General features: G+C 42.6%; 1 protein-coding gene across 1 annotated transcript; it reads right to left on the bottom strand.

Moving 5' to 3' along the window:
* Positions 1 to 367: 367 nt before the first annotated feature.
* On the bottom strand, positions 368 to 14,782 carry ETNPPL (ethanolamine-phosphate phospho-lyase). The gene is made up of 13 exons (XM_082759505.1): positions 14,697 to 14,782; positions 13,399 to 13,517; positions 13,083 to 13,242; positions 12,331 to 12,405; positions 10,585 to 10,678; positions 8,875 to 8,991; positions 7,059 to 7,141; positions 5,866 to 6,091; positions 4,821 to 4,975; positions 4,020 to 4,109; positions 3,677 to 3,807; positions 2,740 to 2,807; positions 368 to 1,859 (listed from the first exon to the last, which is right to left on the bottom strand). The coding sequence occupies exons 1-13, from the start codon at positions 14,762 to 14,764 to the stop codon at positions 1,728 to 1,730; spliced, it is 1,518 nt and encodes a 505-aa protein (XP_082615631.1). The 5' UTR covers positions 14,765 to 14,782; the 3' UTR covers positions 368 to 1,727.
* Between the last annotated feature and the right edge of the window lie 2,361 nt (positions 14,783 to 17,143).

Here is a 17,143-nt window from a genome sequence, read left to right as displayed (position 1 = left end):
GTGCAGGTGGAGAGGCCTGTGCCATGGATCCTGGCAGGGCCCAGCCCCATTTGCAGCGCAGCCCTGCAAGCAGTGGAGCTGTGGCAGCTGAGATAACCTCCAGCACAGAGGGTGAGAGCTGTGTACAGCAGAGGACCACAAAGAGCCTCAGGGAAATACAGCCAAGCCAGCTCTGCTTTGGCATGGAGAGAAGCCCAGGCCAAAACTGAAGTGGTTTTCCTCAGCAAATGGGTGTTACTGAAGAATGAAATTGAAATAAACAACAACAACAACAAAAAAACCCTTTGTGGAGGATTTCATAATTACAAATAAGAGATTTATTTTTATGGAATTATTCAAGAATCATGAAATAGAAAATAAGCCAGCATTGGATGTTGGATGAAGTTATATTGGAAATATCAATATTAATATAGCAAATCGTGGAAAACATGAAATTAAATAAGGTGCTCAATATCGGTGGCAGTGTCAGCAGCAATTATGAAACAGCAGAACTCAGGGTATGAAAATTGAATAGATTTTTTTTTCCCTGAAGTACATACCACTTGTAAAGCCCTCAGTGTTTTCCATAGCATAGAGTTGTGCATATATTAAAAGAGAAAAGCAGGGCTTGTGCGCTTTCCCTGAAATCTAACACCGACAAGGAAGCACAAGTCAGGCTAGAATATCTCCAGCAAAGACAGGCAGTGGCTGCAAAGCGGCTCCATGTATGTTTTATGCAGAGGTCCTCTCATTTTAGTAATCTATCAAATGTTAGCATAGGCATTTATGTGTCAGGATCCAGTGCAACTGGCGTGCAACTCTTCATCACCTTTGACAAAAAGTAACAGAACCACTACAGAAGGATCAGGCAGTACTTCCCACGGCTTTCAAAACATCTAAAATCCATGGGAATGTAAGCTGGGCTATCCCTGGGAGCCTCATTTCAGTGCATCTGAAATTATCTATACTGTACTTGCATATTTTGTGGACTTAGAGGGTTCAATATATAAACTTTTGAAAAAAAAAAAAAGAAAAACTAAAATCTTACTCTATATAAATAGTTCTCTATAAAAGTTGCTTTATCAATAGAAAATTATGATCCATATTCATTTCTTTGAACACAAAGTAAGAATGGCTTGCATGAATGTTGTGCCTCTACACACTCAGAGGTAGACTCTTGGTAGAGCATCACTGACATTAACAAAGTTACACCAATTTATATCAGCTGGGAATATGGTCCATAGGACCTAAGATACACAGGAAGATAACAATGATTTCTCTCAAGTATTGTTTTGTGAATTCAGCCATTAAAACATGGAAAGTAATTAACATCTCAATATCATATATTGAAATTTAAAATATTGTAAAAATAGCATGTTAAGTTCATCATGTTAAACTTTATAGGATTGGTGATTTGCTTGTATGGTGGTGAAGCAATTCATACTCTGTAATATGAGTAGATCCACAGATTTCACAGAGTTTGTTTACCTATGCCAAGCCTGCAATCAGCACCAAGATATTCATGAATCACTTGTCCATTCTGTCACATGTAGCTTTCAGGCCACATGGTATAGTTCTCATATATCTGAAAATGTATTTTAAACTCCTAATAAAGCTAATAGGTATTTAGTCAATTTAGAGAAGGTAGCACTAGGCTTCAGACAAATCCTAGGACTCCAACTATTGCACTCTTCATCTCAAAAGCAAATAGAAAACAAATTCAAACTGAAAAAGAAAACTTTCCGTCTTCAAGTTATTATTCTTTTACTTGGCACCGAGCATTTTTCAGGGTAAAAACCATTTTCTTGTCTGCAGGCAGCTCCATTCATATGGCTGGTGCTTTCATTTGCGGACTCTGCTTGAGAACCCCCTTCATTAGTCTGAAACACAAATGAAATATCAATGAAGACTCATGCTTGTCTTTCAACAGGCGGGCATTGAACTTGGTTCCTACTAAGAAGCTCTGCCCAATTCTCCTCTTTCAGAAGCATAACTTTTCACCTTTGAAATAAATTGAACCGAATGTGTACAAATGTATGAAAGAGTTTGTACCCCAAATCTAGATTTATCTGTTATCCATATAGCCAGTAATCCATATGATCTCTGCCTTGATTATTGTTTCCCTAGACAGCTGAGCTCTTGCCTCTCTGCCATTTGCAGCATCACTGGAAAATTTGTGAAGGGATGCCTCAGTGAGCTTCCCTATAGCACAGTGGATGACATGTATTTTTAAGGGTGTGAGAAATTATATATGATTTGTCCAAAGCCAGTGCTGCAACCTAAGGAATCCCAAATTTGGATGTCAGCCATTCATACTCAAAGATTCCACTACAGTGGAAACTAAATCCTTGGAATGCCCTAAAAATTGGAAATCTTCCAGGCTGAAGGCTTGCTTAGAAAGCCAAATATCCATTGGTAGCACTCAATACCTAGAACTGGTGAAATTCTTGACTGCTTAAGAGCTCACAGTTGTGTGCAGCCCAAGGTCTGGTTGCTTGTATTTGCATATATATAGGGCAGACAAGGCAATGGGCTTGTCTATGAAATGTTCCTTGTTGTAGGTCTGTGTAGGTCAGCTCTTTTTAGATTTGCCCCAGTAACACTATCCTCTCAGGCTCCTTTCCACAGACTAGTTCTGAGCTCAGTATCAATGCACAGAGCCTCTCATGCCACCAAAAATGAGGGTGTCATTTGCTTCACCAAACACCTACATGAATAAGATTGAAAAAGAAAAAACACAAGAAAAAAACAAAATCATACTTTTCTTTTACATTGTGCATTTGCAGATATGTTGTTTCCTGTCTTCATTCCAGTTGCCTCTTCAATTTCTAAGAAAAAAAAATAATAAAAAGAACCAGGTGTGAGTAAGTGTACAGTCAGTTTAACTGCTTGCTGAAGGAAACAATACCCAATCAACTATTCCTCTGAGCATTTATCCCATGGGAGAGTAACTGAAAAAGTAAAGAATATGTCCTAAAGCATTTTTCCAAGGAAACATGATTAATGTATCAGGACTGTGGGTGTTTAAATAGCATGAGCTTAGCAGCTTAGCCAGAGCACAGGTATGTAGATCCTATATACCCTATAGATAGACCTTTCAAAGCTGAATCCTGCAGGTTTGTGCTAGGCTAGCTCCAGTTGTTCTAACCTCAGGAGATGGGAGCATTCAATGTAGAATGACCTTGGAGAGTCCTTATGTTAATTATATGTTATTAATGATAAATATCCTGATGTTATTTTCCCCTGAATTGATCCCCAGGTAGAAGATTAATAGAGTCTGAAAACCTTCAGGCTGAATTTGAGTGAGACAATCATATTCAATGAAGCCAGTTAGAAAAACAAAAACAACAAACAGAGCACTATGGAAAGTTTCACCAGTGTCTTTCAGGCCACTGGTGAATTAATTTATTTGCTCCTTAACACTTAGCATATGTGACCAGAGATAAATAAGAACACTGAGCTTATGAGAGAAAGAATCGTGAGCAGGACTTTGCCTACGAAGTTTGGCTGAAGTATATTTGAGGCTTTTTAAATTTATTTTGAGTAAATGGCATTGAGAACAGCAGCTTGAACAAGGAGAAGGAAACATAATTGCTTTCTTTTCCTTGCATATAATAGGCTGCATTATGGTATTGTGTCTGGTGTTTCCAAAGTGTCATTACAACAAAGAGTATTGTGAGCATTAAACCATACATACCTGTGAGAAGTACATCAATTTTCTCCACTACGTGTTTTGCATTTTCCATAGTGAAACACATTGGTGGTTTAAATTTTAGTACATTTCTGTGTGGTCCATCTGCACTAAGGAGGATTTTCTGCTCTTTCAGCCTGTGGAAAGAGGAAACAGTTGTGTTAAACACAGATATACAACTATATTGTGCCCTGTCAGACCCTTCATGCCAAGTTAAACTTTAAAATTTTTCTTTTTTCTAATACTATGTCGTCAGAAGCTACAGAAGTTTTAATTGAAATTAATGAGTAACTGCTAGGGAATATTAGGAGGGTTTGATCACTGCATGTAGTCATTAGAAAACATTTACTTGTAAATAAGGTGAAGAGCTTCAGCTGTGGCTGGTGTTCTCTTTTGTTGGTCCTTCACCAGATCCACTCCAACAAACAATCCAACGCCCCTGGAGCAGAGATAAAACATAGAAAAATGAAATCCAGTGTCAGGAATCCAAGCTTTCTGCTCAAACGTAGACTTTAGCAAGAGAGAAAACAACAAGAAAGGGATGGGACTTTCCGTTTAGCTATCTTTTTGCACTTGCTACTTCAGATGATCAAGTGAGATAACAGCTAATTCTGAATAAATTTAACTGGTTCATTAAGGCTACATGGCCAGGTAACAATATTCTTGCTTCCTTGTCCTGCAAACCTCAAAACAAGGTAATGTGGAAGACAGATAATCAAAAATAAGAATTAAAAACAACAACAATAAAAACAAAAAACTAAGAGTGGTTATCATGGTTCTAACATGAGATGGGGGATACCTACACTAACATCTCCAAATGAAATGGTCCAGAGATTTGATTGTCTCCATCATCCCAAGAGTGTGCTGGCAACTGGGCTATTGCATAGTGGTGGATCTTTCTCCTACTTGCTCCCAGAGCCCTTCTAAGCTACATTTATTCCCCAGCTAAACAGCTGTATGGAAAGATTTCTTGACAAACATGTTATTTACAGTATTAGTTTTGGGTAGACCAGTTTCAAAGAGGTGGAACATAATCATGGCATCCTATTTCTGGGTTCTCCTCACCCCAGACTTTCTTTTTATTTTATTTTTATTTTTTCCCCTCATCATATCTTGTCTCTGAAACACTGAAATGCCATGGGGCACCTACCTGATATCTCCCACTAAGGGATGCTTCTCCTTTTGTTCAGCCAGCAATTCTAGGAGATAATTTCCTACACGTGCAGCATTTCCTTGGAGATCTTCTTTTTCTATTACATCCAGTACTGCCAAACCAATTGCACAAGACACTGGGTTGCCTCCAAACTGATAGTAAAGACAATAGGAAAACAGCACCCATCAGAAACATTCATACATGTCTATCCAGGTAGTTTTTGTTTGTCTTCTCCTACTTGGCATGCAGTGAGGAAGACTTAAAGAGGTGAAGATTTTGTGCTGTGAAGGCTGTGGAGCACAGCTCCCCATGGTTTGGGCAGTGTAGCAAAGTCCAAGGGAGGGAGCTCCCTGTTCCTCAGCTTTGGGTTTCAGTAATTTGAAGATTTCACAACTCAAGTGTTCAAGCTGCTCTCATGGTTTGTAGACTATACATGCAGGCAAAATGCTCCTGTGAAGAGCAGTGGGTGACAGATCTGGTATTTCTTCAACTGTAGGGTGTAACCCCCATTGAAAGAAAAGAGAATGCATGGTAGCTGTGAAGAAGTCTCAGTCACAGGAGCAGAAAAGAGGATTTAAGAAGAAAGCTGCTCCTCTGCGGCATGCATGCCACTCAAATGTTTCCTGGTGAAGGGTCACTGTTTTGTTAGATGATGACTGCACAGCAGGGTTTGCCAGGGCATGAGCCTCATCTGCACAGCACCCATTGCTGAGCCTATCCTAGAAAATGAAGTGTTATATGGTCAGCACTTCAGAGGGGAGTGAGGGAGAGGTAGGACTAAGGAGATATTTATCCATATCGCTATGAGATGAACTGCATGACTTGCCAGAGTCATGCTGGTCCATTTTAAGATATACTACCTGATAGAGAGCATATTTCAAAGCCTCTCCATTTGTTCTTAGGTATTAGCTTTTGACTGACTTGAGCTCCTAGCAATATGATGCAGTGATGGATGCAGATGTTATGTGAATCACCTGAACAACTGGTAACTGCTAAATGTAAACAAACAAACAAAAGGACAAACCTGCATGTACAAACTTACAGTATTGAAATACTCCAGGCCAGAGGCACCAAAACTTTCAGCAATTTCCCTTGTTGTAACCACACAAGACATAGGATGGCCATTGCCAATGGGTTTTCCCATGGTGACAATGTCAGGCACAAAGTCTTCACCTTGCAGTTGGAAAGCCCAGAAATGCTTCCCAACTCTGCCAAAGCCAACCTGGACCTCATCAGCTATGAATACACCACCTGCTGCACGCACATACCTGGAAACAAATAGAATAGCTTGAGTGACTAACTTTGCTGACTGGTCTTGAATCTAGGACAAGGATGTCGGTAGAACAGAAAATCTCCACTGTGAAACCAGTTTAGACAGTAAAAAAAGAAGGAATGTGGCTGCTGAAACACAACTTGGTATGGAACTTCAGTGCTGCTGCTCTAACAACCATGTTCAGAGACTGCGTAAGTGGCTAACCCCCCTGGCATACATCCCAGCAGTCTGCCTAAGAAGAGGTTGGTTCTTCCTCTCGTATGCCAAAGACTGCTGCCAGGACTCTGCTTTCAGGAATAGTCAGACCTGTGAATCCTGAGTGACGCAACTTGAGTTTATCCTTTGTCATAGTACTTGAGCACTACAAGTACTACAAGTACTGCAAGTAGAACTTGAGTCCTTCACTGACCTGGCTCTTACTCAGGCCTTAATGAACCTGTAGTTCATCTATCAAATTTCTGACACATATTCACAGCTACTCCATTCAAACCAATTGTTTTGCTTATAGTGTGACAAAACAGAGCTGGAGTGTACAACAGAGATTGGAAACTTATTCAAACAGAGCTGTAGCTATTTCAATTGAAAAAAATATTAGTTGACTAAATGTTAACAAAAAATGTCTAGTATTTTGATGTAAAATAGGAGTACTGTAATTTTACTGTAGGGCTACCTCTCTGATGGTTCAACTTCATCTTCCATCATACTTATGGCCTGAAGATTAAAGATAGAAAAGGAAAGACAATTATCCAGCTACAAATAATTAGTCAGCTGATGTTCCATAAAAAATAGAAGTGAAATCATACTTTTCAAAAAGTAGGAAGAAACCACAGTAAACCAAGAGCAAGAGAGGAAGATAGTTGATTTGATTGGATCAGCCTATAGTGAAAAACATTGGTTTTTTTTTTTTTTTTTTTTTTTTTTGGTTAATTTTCAGCTATGCCCTTTCAAAGTGATGTACGTACTCTGCCACTTTCTGGAAATAGCCCACAGGTGGAATTACTTGGCCTCCACAGCTCTGCATGGATTCGGCTATGAAAGCAGCAATCTACAAAAAACAAACTGAGGTAAGAGCTATGTTCATCTGCCTGGCCTTTGCACAAACATCTAACAGTCTAGAAATAAATGTTTAAATGTGTGCCCTAATTTAATCACACAATGGGTTCGACATCTTAGGGTTCTTGAGGAGCTACGGCTAGAGAATTTTTTCATTTTTTTTAAATCAGGGGTGCCCAAATTTGCAGTAGCCAGGGCCACCTTTGTAACCTGATGGGAATACAAGGACCTCCATTAACCCCCAGTCCTACAGCCATTAAAGTTGAAGACACTTACTCCTGTCAGCAGACAGGCTCCTGGGAACTCTGTAAATTTATTTACAGATTTCCATTTACAGGAGACATACCAGTGTTTGCCATTTTCTTCAAGAGGTGATTAAAACTTGCTTAATGCCAGGACTCTCCAGTAAGAGGTACATGTGGTGATCAGCTTAATTGTTCAATCTTTAAGACCAGGTAGAGTTGGGTAGAAGCTGAACTGTAAGATGACCTGAGGCTATGCTTTGGGCACCCCTGCCTAATGAAAATAACTAAAGAAGTGAAATATCAGCATGAGGCACTTGACATAAGAGGAGAAAAATTCTATAGGTGAAATAATTCCAGTTGCTAGGAATGAAAAAGAAAGTTATTTCAAGTCAGGAAGGGCAAGAGCAGCGGATCAGACACACTGGAACATCAAAATTCATTTCTTGTCAACATGTCTATGCAGCAGAGATACAATATTACCCCAAAGTCTCAGCATAAGTCTGCTATTTAAGGGATTGCATCCCCACACCACTTGTGAACCCCTCCCTGAGCATCAAGAAGTCTCTCTGGGCTGGTGCAGTCTTCCTGGAAACAAGGCCGAGCAGTAACGTGTAAAGAACCGTACACTATATTTGAAGAGGCATGCTACGGCCAAAGAGTACGAAGCTTCCCATAGCATGTGAGGCTTAGCCTTTAGCACAACTTGTCCTGCCACAGGTCTATGTCACCAAAACCTAAGAAATATGCAAAAGAAAGGAAACAAGGGAAGAAAAAAAAACACAAAACTATCCGTTAGTAGAGGATTAAAAAAGTTGATGAAGAAATTAAAAGAAGAGTGATACAAGTCCATTGGACTAGAAGGGAACATATTGTTCCAATCTCCACTGAATGTGGGGCTTTGAATCAAGCCCTACGTATCTCTAAATGCTTGTGCCATCACACAAAATATTAACACACGTTGTAAATAAACCTGTTTAGAAAGGATCTGATTTTATCAAGGTCATGTTGTATATGATTGAAAGGTTCATCTTTTTCAGATGACTTCAAAGTCATCTTTGCTACTGCAATCAGAAATATATTATCAAGATTTTATCTATCTTTTTCTCTATATTTTCTCCATTCATAGAGACTTTTAGATATATCCTTGCTAGAAATTGTGTAGTGTTCTCAGCTGACCTGAAAGCTAGTCTGTGCCCTAAGATATTTACAGTCTACTGGTGCAATGCATGAAATAGAGAATTAAACTGTTTTGGTTGTATCTACTCATTTACAAATGTATAATTGATCCTTTCACTGATACCTAGAAAAATTATGATAAGGTTGAAAAATGGCACATTTTGAAGACAGAATACATCACAGGAAAATGAAAGGCAAGCAAGGGAAACTAAGTAGAGAAACATATCCTTAGTTTCCTGTTTCATGCCTCCATTTTACTCCTAATAAATGAATCTTCAGTATTTCTAGAGCACAAGACACACACCTTGCGTCCATTCTTCTGTGTTTCTTCAATAATTTTTTTCACCTCTTCAGCATACGCACTTGCTGGATCTGGGTGGTCCTCCCTATATTTCCCTCTGTAGATATCTGGAGAAGGAGCCTGAAAAGACCAATTTAAAAAATACATATATTTTTAAAGGCAATCTTTCCGTGAAACATTTACCCTGTGTTTCTTTTCATTGCTCTGAGTTCTTGTAACAGGTACAGATCTGTCTTTCTACATAGATACATAACAGGAGTTAGCACAATCTCAATTTCTGCATGGACTTGTACCAAAATATGTACAGGAGCCTAAACTCAAAGCCAGCCCTGTGATGTGTTCAGCATTACTGGACGCAAATGTTGGAAGAGCCATCTACCTCATCCACCTCTTCAAGTCCATTCCTCCTCTCCCCTAAGACATAATACTGAGTCCTCATCTGTCAAGTTATTTCAGTTTCTTGCAGGAATTTCCCTTCCTGCAACTGGAAAACTGGGTTTTCCAGTCTGGCACTTGACTTCCAGCATCCTCATCACAGTAAGAATCTGTATGACCTTCAACAATGTTGGAAGAAGTTCAGTAAATAAAGGGAGCATTATAAAAAATTCGGAAAGACCTGTGAGCAATTTGGTGTGCTCCTCTGAGCTGAGAATGATTTTTGTCACGGTAAGATATACAAGATCAGGCTGGAAATCAAATGGTAGCCTGTTAAGGTGAATATGAGCTCTATACCCAGAACTGTGTGCAGATGGGCTCTGCCTTTCCAGTTTTTTGAAGTAAACTTAAAAGTCCTGCTTATCTTTAGCCAAAGTAACACAACAGACATTGGCTACCTTCCTCAAACTGTGTATCTGTACAGTGCAATGAATATGAAAACTTGTAGTATACATGAGAATGAGAAATGAACTCAGCATTGCAAATGAGGACTCTTTGAAATCCAAAAGCAAACAATTTTGCTGTATTAAGTCCACTGACAAACACTCAGTGTACAGTGTATGTACACTTGTCCTGGTTTCAGTTAGAACAGAGCTAATTTTCTTCCTCGTAGCTGGTAGAATGCTGTTTTGGCTTAGGATGAGAAGAGTGCTGATAACACCCCGATGTTTTAATTTTTGCAGAGCAGTGCTTATACCAAGCCAAGGACATCTCAGCTTCTTGCTCTGTCCTGCCAACGGGCAGGCTGGGGGTGCAGTAAGAGCTGGGAGGGGACAGACCCAGGACAGCTGACCCAAACTAGCCAAAGGGGTATTCCATACCATCTGGGGTCATGCTAAACAATATATAGGGGTGGCTAGCTGGGGGAGGGAGGCCGGACTGCTCGGGGTTAGGCTGGGCATCGGTCAGCGGGTGGTGAGCAATTGCATTGTGCATCACTTGTTTGTACACATTATTATTAGTAGTACTATTATCATCATTGTATTATTATTATTATTATTGTTATTATTATTTTCCTGTCTTATTAAACTGTCTTTATCTCAACTCACGGGCTTCACTTTCCATTTCTCTCCCCCGTCCCAGAGAGGGAGGGGGGAGGGTGAGTGAACGGCTGTGTGGTGTTTAGCTGCCGGCTGGGTTAAACCACGACAACACAGGAATCAGCAAAGCAGAATGAAAGTATATTTACAGCAGAAGTAGCTAATTGAATATAACACATAACAGGCATAACAATGACAAAAAGAAAAGAAAACAAAACAAAAAAAAAAGCTCACTTACCACATGCACAAACTCCTTCTTGCTGTCCTTTCCCAGCTGATTAAATTTATAGGGACTGATGTCAATCAGAGACGTAAGATGGCCATGGTAAGCACTGCATGAGAGTTAAATATTGAAGTCACCAAATTTATAGAAGAGCTAAATTTACCATTTTGCTTATAAATAAACCAGAATAAGAGGCTGTATTTGTAACACAGTAGCACTGTTTGTGATGGGATCTTAGTTTAATTCTCTCAATCTTTCTCTCAAAGGCAATACGAAATTGCTGTTGGCTTTAATTCACTAGCAAGACTGGAACCAGGGGTGAGCTTTAGTTCTTGCATAAACCCAGATGGCAGTGTGAGGACAGGCAGGTGATGTCCCTTGGATGGCACCAGCTCTGAAGGGGCTGCCCTGGCCAGTTATGAACAGCAGTGCAGGGTGGGTCCAGTTGCCTCATGGCCACCTTGCAGGCCCCACTCTGGCCAGCCCAAACTTTGTAAGCTCGGCCCTAACACCACTGCAAAGACTCCCAAGGGTCTGCATTGCAACAGAGGTTGTGGCCCTTATACAGCAGCAGCACACCCCTGAAGGCTTGACTGTTTGGCCAAAGCCAGTCACGGGATAAAGGTGAAGAGTGAATATAAAAGCTTTGTAAGTATGCTGAAGATGGTTACTATTGAGGCCAAAACACTTTCATTCAGCCATAAACTTGAAGCAGAGGGAACTGCAGCCCAAAACAAAGGTAAGTCACAACAAGACAGCAGCGGACATGTTGGGTAAAGAGGATAACAAAACCCCACAGAGCCTTGGAAACTGGGGGCCTGTGGTGTTCGGGCCAGCAAGACTTTGCAGTCAAGCAGAGAGACCGAGCCTCCGTCATCAGCTTCTCCTGACTGAAACTACTGTCAGGGGCTCCAAATTGTGTCCCTGTTAGTCAAGGAGGGCTAACAGGGATCTGGCTACAGCTGAGTCAAACAAGCTTTGTGCCTTTCAGTCACAGATGTGCTCTGGTTGGATTTTCTGATTGTGACCTGAGGAAAAGATCCAGCCCAACAGCAGTGTAACCAATGCTACAGTTGTGTCCAGGCTAGGGAGACCCAGAGACTTGGTCAAGAACATTCCTCAGGACTGACAGCCCTTTCAGTTCCTCCTGATTTTTGAGCTGCTCAGGTTTGTGTGTATGCTCCTGCGCTCAACAGAGAAGAGCTGAGCATTGGTACAGCAGGGAATCAACACCACTGCAGAGCTCCAAGGTCATCCTTCTTGAACACTGAATGCTTATTTATTTAGAACCAGGGAATCATAGCACCAAAGACTCATTTAGGTTGGAAAAGACCTTTGAGATCCTCAAGTCCAAAATGAAGCATTTCCAGCAGAGTATCACAAACAGAAAGCCCTTTTCCAGAACAGCCCAGTGGCTAGACCACGCAGTGATGTTTCAAACTATCGTTCATGTCTCTGGCATGAATTGCTTTGTCATTCTCTGTGGGAAACATAAATTGAAATTTATGTTTCAAAAACTGTAACAGGTGACTGACCTTCTGGGGTGACTGACAATCTGTTTTTCACAAATCTTCAGAACTTGTGTTTATCCAAATGTGAAAAAGGGAAACTTATTTCCTGACCTCTTCTACTATGAAAGCAACAAAGCCTTTCTTTCAGCAGGCAGTACAGTACAAACAGCAGGGGGTTGCTGCACAGCCGCTTCTGAAGTAATTGCAGGAGTTGCTGGCTGCATTTACACAAGCTGCTCTATGTACTTACTTTTCAAGGGTGATCACATCTTGGTGTCCGTGGTATTGCCGGGCCAGTCGTAAAGCCAGATCATTTGCTTCAGACCTGCACCACATCAGATACATCCACAAAACAGTGAGGAAGGGCTTCCAATTAAAATCTATGCTAACAGAAGAGGAGGCAGGGGACACAGCAGGTTCTTTTTCTATACAGATTACAATGCTAAGGTTGTGACTGTAAATGCCACATAAGAGGGCGAGGAAAAAAACAGCCCTTTGTACAAACAGCAAACAAAGAGATGCTTTATTTCCCTCCCCCAGTTTGTTTGTGAACATTTACCTCCTGTAGGCACAAACAAGACCACATCGCAGAGCAGTGAGCAGCTGAAAGCACAACACGGCCACAAAACCCCCCGAAAGTGTCAGAGCATGCTGGCCCTGTCTCCCCCCTCCACGATAGCTCCATCCTCCCCAGCCATCAGGCAGCAGAGGACACAAGTCTGCTCCTGCTACGGAGACCTAAACTTCCAGCCTGGCCCTCAGCAGCCCCTCTGCTCCCATTGTCTGATGTTCTGCAGAGCAGTCTCATGCCTTGGCTCTCTTGCACCGAGCCATCATATCAAATATGATAGCTGTAGAGACAAAGTATCCTGCAATCAATCAGTAGTGGAAGTATTTCTGCTGCTTATTACTAAGTCCTACTTTAACAAATTCTTACTTCTGAGTGTCCATCTTGAACAGGGAGAAAATAGCCTTAATGAACAAATAACTAAGCAGACATACCCAGAGTTAACAAAATAGCACACAGAGAGTTTCTCTGGCAGGGTAGCCGTAAGACGCTGAGCGTACTGAACGAGGTTGTCATGCAGGAACCGGGAGTTTGTATTGAGCAGTTCCATCTGTTTGGTTGCAGCCTTTGTCACATATGGATGGCTGTGGCCAACTGAAGAAGAAAATAATTAGTATTACTCGCAAACAGCCCGCTATTGAACCACACAAGGAAGCCCTGTGACCCTGTCATCATCACTTGAAAGACGTGCATTACAATTCCTATTAGAAATGAGGCAGCAGGAGCAGTCTTACAAGATAAACTGCTTACCATGTGCAACGTTGTTGATACAGTCTAAGTATTTTTCTCCAGTCTCATCAAACATATATTGGCCCTGAGCACGCACTATCTTCAGAGGGTCCTTGGCAAAAAAAACTTTGCAGGAAGGCCTAAAAAAATGTATAAAATAACACCGTTTTAGTTTTCTGAGTCATTCCCCGTCCTTTGAGCTCTTTTGGCTCAAAAGGGGTGGTGAGATGAGGCTGATGAATGCCCCCTGGCACAGCAGGACAGCAGCAGTCCCGGGTAAGGGCACCCACGATCCTTGACCCTGTCTGGAAGGAACTCCATGCATGGGGACTGCAAGTCCTTTGAGGTCCTTACATGTCCCACTGCATTTGTGGGCTGTAGCTCTGGTTGTTTACATCTCTCACGGCCATGTATAGCCAGTTAGCTCTCTGGGAATAAAGCTGGGTGGTTAAGAGCTGTTTTATGCTATAGCCAAAAAGTCGTTACGCAAGGGCTGACTGTACTGCACAGAGGTCATGTTCAAGAACAAAATGCTAATGCCTCGGAGGCTTTATTTTCAGAGCTGCTGAGCAGGCACCTAAAATCTCAGTGTTTCTTCCTGACTGCTTTGAATCACATCTTTAAAAGCAGCTTTTTATAAGCACCCAATTCATGCTGGCTTCCAGCAAAACTCAGGTTCCACGTGACATTATCCAAAGCCCTCTTTAAACTCTCTCTCCCCCCCCTTTTTTTTTTCTCTCTTGGAGAATATGCCAGCTATGTTATTATGTTGAGTGATATTGCTGAGCAGAGGGAAAGCATTCTAAACTTTCAGAAAGGGTTATGTGGTCTCAGATAAACACGGCTGTTTCCAGGTAACTCAGTGCTACAAAATGCATCCCCTCAGTCGGGTGCACTGCGATCACCGACTTGTAAAGCCCAGAGGCAACTCCTGGAAAGGGAAATCATCTACTCTCTTTCCTTCTCAAAGCTTATAGTCCTGCTGCACACATCTTTTTCTGATGCCTCTGGCTAGTCCTCTGCTCCACTTTAAAGAAGTACACCTCATCATCATCACTTGGGGCTGTTTCCTGACTACACTTTGCTCTTCTGCTAGGTCAGCCCTTTCTGCAGGTCTTTTTCTCTTTGCCCTACACAGCCCAGTGCAATGCGGGCAAGATTCCCGTAGCATCAAGCTGTCCCCTATAGAGAAGCCGGTGTGACACGAGCTTCGTGAACGCGTCTGGGCTCTGGCTGAACCAGTAGCGTGTGGCTCAGCTCCTGCAGGACGAGGTCCCACCACCCTCACCGTGCTCCCCACCCGCCCCTGCTGCCCCTACCCGATGTGTTTCCTCCGCAGGGCGAGGGTCTCTGCCTTGCTATAGCGCTCCTCCATCCTGCCCGGCATGGCACGGAACAGCGCAGCTCAGCTGGGATCCTGCCTCTTATCCAGCGCTGGTGCAAACTCCTCCTCCTTCCTCCCTCTCTCCTCCCTCCATCCCTCCCCTCGCTCTCTGTCCCTCGTTCCAGCTCCCAAATCACAGACGCCGTGGTGAGGGACCCCAGGGGCTTGGTTCAAGTAAGGTTAGGGCCGTAGCAGCGTCTTCACAGCACGGCTCCCTGTCTCCCAGGCTCTGTTCGTGTGTACCTCTATACAGCATCCACATATCTATTCCCAGAAAGCAGGGTGAATTAGTGAGAGCTACATTTTTTGCTATGTTTTGCTGTCCGTGGGTATAACAGGGCTGTAGCCCTGATGCTGTGATGCACTGGCACGTCCTATTTCAGCGCGGGCAGGAGCTACCTGCAATTAGTCCCACGACCTCCTGTGAACTGTAGTGCTGTGCTTAAATCACAGATGTAATAGGTTCAGGGAGGCATTTCTTCATGGATACCCTTGGTGACCCTTTAATGGGATGTCAAACACACCAGGAAAAGCAGGCACTGATGTTAAGAGGCATCGCCTTTGCAAACAGCAAGGCAAGCTGCCAGCCCCGCACCTTGGCTTCTCCTCCTGTCTGTTGTGGGTTCACCCCCTCCTCCCTGAGCCACATGGGCAAAACCTGTACCCACGTCCCGCTGTAGCCCGGCTGCAGCTCATCTGTGCCACCTGCAGCACTGAGCCTGCGTGATTTCTCAGGGCACATGTGCAAATCCACACAAGTTCACGAGCTGAGGATACTTGTCTTTTCTAGTACCCAGTTAGTCATTCCCATGTTTTTCAGGTGAAGAAGCACTCCTCCTTACTTTTGTGCCAAATAAGCCACCTTTCTTTCAGCTTCTCTAGTTGAGCGCCGGCATTACTTTTCCTACAGGCATTTTTTCTGAGCCCCGTCTTTTCAGACCATGTCAGTTTTGAAGCTCCACACCTTTCACATCCCTGCTTTGTCAGAATCCTGGCATCACCAGCCGGCAGCACAAAAGTGCAGCAGAGACCAACTGAGGGAGCTTCTCACGAAGAGAACAGGGACTTAGCGCTGATGGTGCCCAAATCGAGCCTGGACTAGAGCCTGTCAGGAGTGCTGTAACGCTTTTCTGTTTTGCCTACACCTCTGGAAGCTGGGAAATGATGATTAGCACAGGGTAGTTGCAGTTCAAGTTGCATACATTATATGCTGTACCTAACTGCAATCCCTTTGTACAGATAATGCACAGAAGAGCTAGAGCCCAGGCATCATTTCACTGTTTTCCCTGTTTCCCTGTTGACTGTTGACAGCATGCAGGCTGTGAGTCAGAAGGCATTTAAGGACAGACGAGCCTCCTGCACCCGGTGTGTCCCTGCCCTCTGTTGGTGCTGCAAACAGCCTTGTCCCTCTTCCAGGGCTGCAGGAAATGCTAACGCTGAAAAACTTCTGCTGTTTACACCATCCTGTCCAGTCCTGCTCTCTCAGAAACCCTGGATCACAGTGAGATATAAGCTACTGTGCTTCTGCTCCTTTATAAAGATGCATCAGCAGCCAGTCCTGCTTATACCAGGACTTTTTGTTCCAGATTTAGCAAACAAAGCTTGTTCATAATACTGAACTTCACTGGGAAAGTTCAGAGTGGTACGTGAAATAGCTTGTTAGGAGGCAGGCTGCGCCTCTGTTCCTTGAGTCATGGGATGGGACTTAAATCAGGAAAAATATCCTTCCCTCTTGACTCATGGGTTTTGAACATTCTTTTAATATTATCAGCAGGAACGTGCCTGCCAAATCCCATGTGTAGAGCAGAGGAGGAGGTCTTTTCCCCCTGAGACAGGACTTTCTGGCACCTTGTCATTTTTTTATTTTATTTTTTTCCTCTTCCATAGAATTACTGCTCTCTGAAAATCTTAGTGTTTTTTTTTTTTTTTTTTTTTTTTTCCTGTCTCCCTACATGGTGGATGAAAACAAGCAAATGTTACTACAGTCAGTTCCAAGGAAGTAAGTGCCTTCCACCCACCTGCTGTTGGAGGAGTTAGCGTACCTCTGACAATCAACATGCTGCTGTTGCGTCCTGAGAAACAAACCCATTACAGCTGTTCACCTCACCAAGCTTCACAGCAGCATAGCTTTTCAGAGCCATGTCCACACTTGCTGACTTCTGAATAATTTTTGTAGTGAATTGTTTCAGTGCTGATTGTGCCAGTAGTTCTTGCAGTTCCAGAATTTTTAAGGCAAATTTATTCACACAAGCTAATAGACTGACCAATGTCACCTACCTGGACTTCCATAAGGCCTCTGACATGAGCCCACACAACAGCCTTATTTCTAAATCAGAGACATATTGATTTGAAGGGTGGACCATTTGGTGCAGTCGATACACC

This window comes from Aythya marila (assembly GCF_965140915.1).
Source record: "Aythya marila genome assembly, chromosome: 4".
NCBI lineage: Eukaryota > Metazoa > Chordata > Aves > Anseriformes > Anatidae > Aythya > Aythya marila.
Note: the sequence above shows the minus strand (reverse complement) of the source record. Positions and strands in the feature narration are given on the sequence as shown.

Coding starts and splice junctions, on each gene's coding strand:
- ETNPPL (XM_082759505.1), bottom strand. CDS start 14,764: ATGCCGGGCAGGATGGAGGAGCGCTATAGCAAGGCAGAGACCCTCGCC. Junction 13,243..13,398: donor TATCAACAACGTTGCACATG/GTAAGCAGTTTA, acceptor TTTCTTCTTCAG/TTGGCCACAGCCATCCATAT. Junction 12,406..13,082: donor TGCTATTTTGTTAACTCTGG/GTATGTCTGCTT, acceptor GATGTGGTGCAG/GTCTGAAGCAAATGATCTGG.